The following is a 7,186-nucleotide window of genomic DNA, read 5'->3' on the forward strand; positions in this document are numbered from 1 at the left end:
TAAGGGGCAAGGAGCGCAGGGGTTGGACACTATCACCAAGAGGTCAGGATGGGGCTTGGGCGCTGCTGGGGGTTTATGCAGCAGCACCCTGTGTGTTAAGGGTCACACAGGTGTGGGTTGCAGGGGGGTCACACAGTGTCCGGTAGTCTTCGTTCCTCTGGGGTCTCACAGTCTTCACTCCTCTGGAGTTCCGCCATAGGTGGCTGGATGTTGTTCTTCCCGGGTCTCTTCCAGGTCCCTCTCGCGGCGTTCCCCTGTCTGGCGGCGGCGTTCCCCGGTCTGGCGGCCTCGCCCTCGCGCTGCGGGTCTCTTCCAGGTCCCTCTCGAGGTGTTCCCCCATCTGGCGGCGGCGTTCCCCGTCTCGGTTTTCTTATCTTGATGCTTCTATTCTTAAACAGTTGAAGCGGTTTGCCTGCTGACTCTGGTCCCTCTTCTGCCCCATCCCCCTCGCCGCCCCTCAACCATGAGCTTTGCTCTGCTCCTTAGACCCCACCTTGAACCTTGGTCTTGGACCTGGGATTTCCAAGCAAGTAGAGTTTAGTGGGTTCTGAGCTCTGAAACATCCAAGTTCCGTTGAGGGGACACCTTTCTCATCTCCCCAAGACTCAAGTTCAGTTCAGCACCCGATCAGTTCTGCACAGAGAGGGTCTATTTGCCTCTGAAGTAGTGGTTAAGGCATATGCAAATACGCAGACATGCACACAGGTGGACACAAACAGCCACGTCTGACACAGAACAATATTCAGGGCCAGTGCCTGGCGCTGGTCTGCCCTGTCCTCAGGTGGCAGTGGCCGGGCCTCCCACTCTTTCATTCACTGGGATCTGGGAATTCCATCTCAGTCAGACCAGAGCCTCTGTCTTGGGGCATTAAGGGGAATGATTAGGGGAAATGGCTTGAAATAGGTCACATGTACTGAGTGCTCCCAGGGGGCCTTCTGCTCAGCAGGGATGTGCCCACGCAGTGTCCACTGTGACTGCAGCACTGGGAGGAACACAGGTCTCTAGGTCTGAATGGGGACCTTGCAGGCAGGCAGGGGTCCTTGAAGTCCTGTCTCCCCAGGTGCCTGGGAAACCATTCCTTGCATTTTGCCCTGCCCTGGGCTCTGCCCTCTAGTGGCTCACACCCACACACACTCTTCCAGGATCCCCCTACATCTTCTTACAGAACCTCCCTGCCCCAGAACACTCAGCATCCCCTCCTAAAAGGGGCACAAAAGGCAAATACAAAAGCTAGGGAACAGGTGCTGGGCAGACAGCCTCTGCCCTGAAGAGAAGGGCCGCACAGGGACCAACTGCTGCTTAAAACAGGAAGGGCAGGTCAGCAGGGGACCCAGCCTGGCTTGGATGAGTGTGTGAGGAAGGTGCCTGCCAGCCTCAGCCCGGAGGGCCTCTCTCACCTGTCCCTCTTCCCCAGTTCAAGTGCTGCGGCAGCAACAGCTCGGCTGACTGGCAGCACAGCGCTTACGTCCTGTCTCGGGAAGCCGAGGGCCGCCTGGTGCCTGACAGCTGCTGCAAGACGGTGGTGGTACGCTGCGGCCAGCGGACTCACCCCTCCAACATCTACAAGGTTGAGGTAAGCACTCAAGCTCACACTGGCCCATTGGGGGCCCAGTCTGTCATTCAGAGCCCCTGGAAAGGTGAGGTGGAAACAGAACACACTGACGAGGGTGACCATAGTGTCTGGAGCCTGCAAAGCTCTCTACCAAGCCCTGGGGACAAGCAGATCCTGGTGGGAGATGCTGGACACCATGACCTGCCCCTGGGGCCCTGTCTTAAGCCTAAGAACCCTTTAATTTAAAGGGTCCTGGGCAGACCCTTTAACTCTCAGCCATTCTCTTAGCCTCAGTGGGATGCATGTCATAGCTAGCCCCTCTCTCCCTACTCCTGGGGGCTCCTGGGGCCCAGGACATATGTAACCTGTGGTTACCTTGCAGGGGGGCTGCATCACCAAGCTGGAACAGTTCCTGGCCGACCACCTGCTCCTCATGGGGGCAGTGGGCATAGGCGTGGCCTGCCTGCAGGTGAGCTGGGGTAATGACATGGACATTGTCTGAAAGAGGGAAAATAGCTGACCCCCTTCTGTATTCCTGCCCTGCCTCCCTTCCCTCCTCTCCTTTTCCCTCCCCTCCTCTTCACTGCTGAGGGTGGAGCACATGTTCTGTCTCTTCCCCAGGGGCCATGAAAATACCTAGGGCCTGTGGGATACCTTGAACTTGTAAAGAGCAGGGACCTGGGAGGAGTGTGAGTGTGGGCTCAGGTATGTGCATGCGTGCTCCCTGTGGGCACAGGCCTGCCATGGTGTGTGTACACGGTGTGTCTGCATGCCCTGGTTTATGCAGTCGCTGGTCGCATATATATGTGTCCAGGAGTGCTTGTGCATGTGTGTGTGTGTGCGTGCATGTGTGTGCACTCACCCCTTTTTATGTATGTATGTGCGTGTGTGAGTGCGTGTTGCGTGCAGGAGTGCTGGGGTATACACGGTCCTCTGTACACCCAGCTCCAAGCTCTGATGACCTGTGCCCTTAGCTGCTGCTTCTCTCCTCCAAGCCCCTCCCCAGCTGAGAGCAAAGTCCCCAGGTGTAACATGTGAGCGAGTGAGCAAGGACCCTGTGGTCCACGTGCCCACCTCACCTGGCACCCTCCCCGTAGCCAGCAGGAGCCAGGGTGGGCCGTCACTGTCCAGGCAGCTCTGCAGTCTGAGAGGCCTTGAAAGCAAATAGCTCCGGCCAGCCTTCCCCATGCCTAGCACCAGAGGCACAGTGTAGACAAGGTACGATGAACTCGGGAAATAGGTCTGGGAAGCTCCCTGCAAAAAGCAGCCAGTGAAAGCCCTAAGGGGTCTGATCCACACCAGTGACGAGAATGGCACCGGAGACCAGGCAGCATTTTGTCATAGTGTCACTGTGAGTTCAGGGCCAACTCAGTGGCAGCTGACAACAGCAGAGGGATGAAGAGCAGGAGCGTTGGTATCAAAAGACCCGGGCTCATTCCCAGCTCTGCTTGTGTGTGACCTGGAGCACTTTCTTAGTTCTCCTTTCCCTCAACTTCATCAGCTGGGGGGGAGAAAAAGGAGGACAATTGCCTAACTAATTAATTGTCTAAATAAGAATGAGGTGGTTCTTGTGTGACCCACTTACAGCCCTGGCGCACACCAACCCTTCGGAGTAGAAATTGTCTTTCTCCATTTCTCTTTAGACCTTAGAATGTTTTCGAATTCTTTCTCTCAGCAGATCCTGACAATCACTTGAGACTCAGCCCAGGCAAATAGTCATATTCTATATTCTCATTTGACAGATTAGAAAACTAAGACTCAGAAAGGTGACTCACAGCGCTATAGAGGTGTACCCTAACCTGGCACACAACCCCCCTGGCTCTGGGTCCTTTGCTTTCCAAACTCCTTACCCCAACTCAGAGTTCCATGGAGAAGATGAGTAGAGTAGGGATGGTGCTAGAGGAACTGTCTAGATCGCGTGGTGCCTCCGTGTACTGCTCTGTGGTCCTGAGGGGTCAGATACAGCCTCATATACAAGGGGCGATCCCAAAGCCTCTGGAGGGGGAAACAGCCTACTTGTACCACCTTAAGAGTTGCCTGACTCAGGGCAGGTTATTTAATCTCTCAGTCTCAGTACACATTAGTAAAACAAGTCTAATTATTCCTACTTTGATGGCTTATTGTGAAGATTCTCAAACATTTGACTCACCATTAAGAGGAGAGCAGGTGTTCAGTAACTGGTGGTAGTGCTGTTAGATGCCATCAAGTCAACTCCTTAGAAGTCATCGTCAGTTCAGAGCAAACCGGTGTGACCGCAGAACTTCCCCAGGGGGTTTTCAGGCAGAAGTAAGCCGCTGTATCTTTCTGCTCCGTGTGACGGGTAGATTTGAATCTCTAGCATCTCAGTGCTTCATCACATACCAACGTCAAAAAGCCATTGTCCTGGAATCAGAACTGACTCATACCTGACCCTCCAGTGGACTTTCAGAGGCTGTAAATCACAAGGGAGGACTGCCTCGCTTTCTCCCATGGAGCACCTGGTGGATTTGAACCACCTGCCTTTGAGGTGGCAGTGTAACTCCTTATCCACTAGGCCACCAGAGCTCCCCCCATTGAGCCTTTCTTTAATGCTCCCTCAATGACACCATGACTGTTTTTATCATTTCTTTTTAACTTTATTACCACTCCCTATTCACCAGCCAGACCAGCTTGCTCCCCTGCACCTCTGTTTACTTGCAGGGCGGGAGAGCCCCTGTTGGCATTAAGTGTAGCTTCTTTTTACACCTCCCCTGGGCAGGCTGCTGTCTGCAATGCTGAACCCAGAAGATTCAGACTGTGGAAGGGGCTGCTTTGTGGAAACCTGCTGTTACCTGTCAGGGTTAAGGAAGCCTGCTCTGCCTGCACTGGGCCGGGCCTGGGTCACTCTGTTTCCTCCTGTCCTCGCGGGCCTCAAGAGCTGCTGGTGGTGGTGGTGGTGGTAGTGGTGGTGTTTTGTGCCGTCAAGTTGGAATCGACTCTTACCTGACCTTCCAGTGGGTTTTCAGAGTAAATCACATGGGAGGAGATTGTCCATCTCTCTCTCTCAGCTAGTGGTTTCGAACCACATGCCTTTGGGTTGGCAACACTACTCCTTCCCGCTAAGTCACCTGAGCTCCTCCCTCAAGAGCTTATAGAAGCAGCAAAAAAAAAAAAAAAAAGACTGTGAAGCTTTGAACAGAGAGAGGGCAAAACCTAAATTGAAGTGGAATAACTTCTGCATGTAAATCCCGTGCCCAGGAGGCCTGCCATTGGGCAGTGTAGCCTCAGGCCCAGAGTTAGCTCCTTCCCACTGAAAACTAACTTCTGACTTGAAAGCCTCAGTTCCTTCAAGGCTCAATGTAGAATTACACTGAATGTCTTTAGGAAAGAGCTTCCCCTTAGCAGGCCCATTCCTTCCTCTCTGTTCTGCTGAGGCGGGTCTTGCGGTGGTAAAGCCTCAGGTTATGGCTCCCTCTGCTGGCAAATGCTGGGAACTACGTGCCTTGAGCCCAGGTTGTCAGCCTTTAGGAAGGACCCTACCAGGCTTCCCCACTCCCACACTCACCCACCTAGACACAGCAGGCCTGGCAGCTTACACAAGCCCACCCAGGCCTGGTACTTTTCAGCCTCCTAGTGTTCAGGAAATATACTTCCAAGACTTCCCCATCATGTTTCCCTGTTCAAAGAAACCAGAAAAAAAATCAGAGGACCTGCAATTTAGACAGTTCCACAGCTTACTTGCTTATGACCTCCAGTGGTCTAGTGGTAAGAAGCTTCGCTGCAATCACAAAGGCACGCAGTTCAAATCCACCAGCTACCGAGTGGGAGAAGGATGAGGGATCTCCTCTTGTGTGACTAACTGCCTCTGAAAGTCCACTGGAAGGTCAGCTCTGAGTTGCTCCTAATTTGAAGGCACACAACTCATGACCTTGTTAAGTCATGTTTGCTTTCTGAGTCTCTGTCTCTTTGCAAAATGGAGAGACTAGACTGGATTTGTTCTTTCCCAGCCTTTTTTAACGCAAATAACTCATTGCCCTCAAGTCTGAACCAACTCATAGCTGACCCACTAATAGGTTTTATGAGGCTGTAAGTCATCTAGAAGGATGTGTCTCCCTTGTGCCCATGTGTCTCCCTTGAGTAGCTGGTGGATTCGAACCACCTGCCTTTTGCTTGGCAGGCATCTCCTCTCAGAGGAACTGTCATGCCGGAGCCCAGTACACAAAGCATCCCGACCTGATGGAAATGGGAGTCAGGCCTCCAGGTCTCCAGACAAGCCTTCCACTCCTGGCCCGCTGTAACACTGAGCTACACTTTGAGTGTCAAATACACTTTGAAAACTGTTGGTCCAGTCTTGCTCCAGGGACATATAGTTCCACCATCCCCTGATTTTCTGATTAGGATCATACCTCAGTGACCAATCTTCTCCAGATATTATTTTAAGATATTAGTTGGTTTGTGACCATTCTGAAAAGCAAGGCGAAAATGCGTTGAACATATTGAAAGCCCGTTTCAGCCAGATGTTTGACAACATGTCCTTTGTGGACAGGTAGAGCAGGTTCTGATATGTGTAGGAGCCACTGTGAAGGTCTGTATAACTAAAGAGCAAGAGGATAGGCGAGTGGGTTCATGGCACCCTGGTCCAAGCACCCTACCTGCAGGCTGTGTGTTCAAACCTCAGATTTCTCTCTTCAAAGTTTCTTCAGTGCTTTTGTTGTTGTTGTTGTGTACCATTGAGTCAGAATCGGCCCATAGCTGACCCTCCAGTGGGTTTTTCAGAGGCAATTAATTGCACAGGAGGAGACTGCCCATTCTTCTCCACGGAGCCTGGATTTGAACCATGTACCTTAGGGATTACAGTGCAGCTTCTTGCCACTAAGCCATCAGAGCAGTCTTCAGTGATTTTGAAGGCCTGAGAGGCATGCTGTTCAACCCTGAAATCTGGCCAAAGTCAAAGGGACCGCTGCTTTGTTGAACGATAACAGGGAACTTTTCAAAAATGCTCAGAGCTGTGTATTTAAGTTCAAAAAGAAACAAAAAATCAAGCATATATTACTCAGAGGGCACCTGGTTTGAGTTTCAATGCCAGTGTTGCTATTCAAGGAGCCTGGGTCTGTACTGATCAAAGTGGTCAGAGCCAGGGCAGTGCCCACTCGAGCCACAAGGAGGCGCTGGTTCCACTTATACTGCCAGAGGGCTTGAGTTTGTGAATCCCCAGGGCTGCAGTCCTCAGCCTCCACTTTCCACTGGGATTACAAGGTGAACGTTAATGCTGCCTGAGGCCCAGGCTGTACCCCAGAACGATTACACAAAGTTGTCTGAGGCGGCTGGCACCCACACTCTACTGTATCATGTTGTTGTTGTTATGTGCCATCAAGTCGCTTGTGACTCATAGCGACCCTATGTACAACAGCCCTAAACTCTGCTCTATCCTGTGCCAATCTCACCGTCTCCGATACACCCATCCCGATTACCCCAGTCACTGAGTCAGTCCACCTCATAGAGGGTCTTCCCCTCCTGCGCTGTCCCTCCACCCTCCAAGCATGATGTCCCTCTCCAAGGACTGGTCCCTCTTACAACATGTCCAAATTGTGATTGACGGAGCTGCCCGGTTTAACCCTTTCCAGGATGAATCTGTTTTCCTAGCAGTCCGTGGTACCCTCAATACTCTTCTCCAGC

General features: G+C 52.3%; 1 protein-coding gene across 1 annotated transcript in view; it reads left to right on the forward strand.

The window, feature by feature from the left end:
- LOC102871232 (tetraspanin-11-like) overlaps window positions 1–7,186 on the forward strand; it is an 84,753-nt gene that overhangs the window by 71,660 nt on the left and 5,907 nt on the right. Inside the window, exons 5-6 of the mRNA XM_006891303.1 lie at window positions 1,415–1,573; window positions 1,935–2,021. Coding sequence (XP_006891365.1) covers window positions 1,415–1,573; window positions 1,935–2,021 — 246 coding nt within the window. The remainder of the gene's footprint in view (window positions 1–1,414; window positions 1,574–1,934; window positions 2,022–7,186) is intronic.

This window comes from Elephantulus edwardii, unplaced genomic scaffold (assembly GCF_000299155.1).
Source record: "Elephantulus edwardii isolate Elephantulus edwardi_28Jun2011 unplaced genomic scaffold, EleEdw1.0 scaffold00096, whole genome shotgun sequence".
In the NCBI taxonomy this organism is placed as follows: domain Eukaryota; kingdom Metazoa; phylum Chordata; class Mammalia; order Macroscelidea; family Macroscelididae; genus Elephantulus; species Elephantulus edwardii.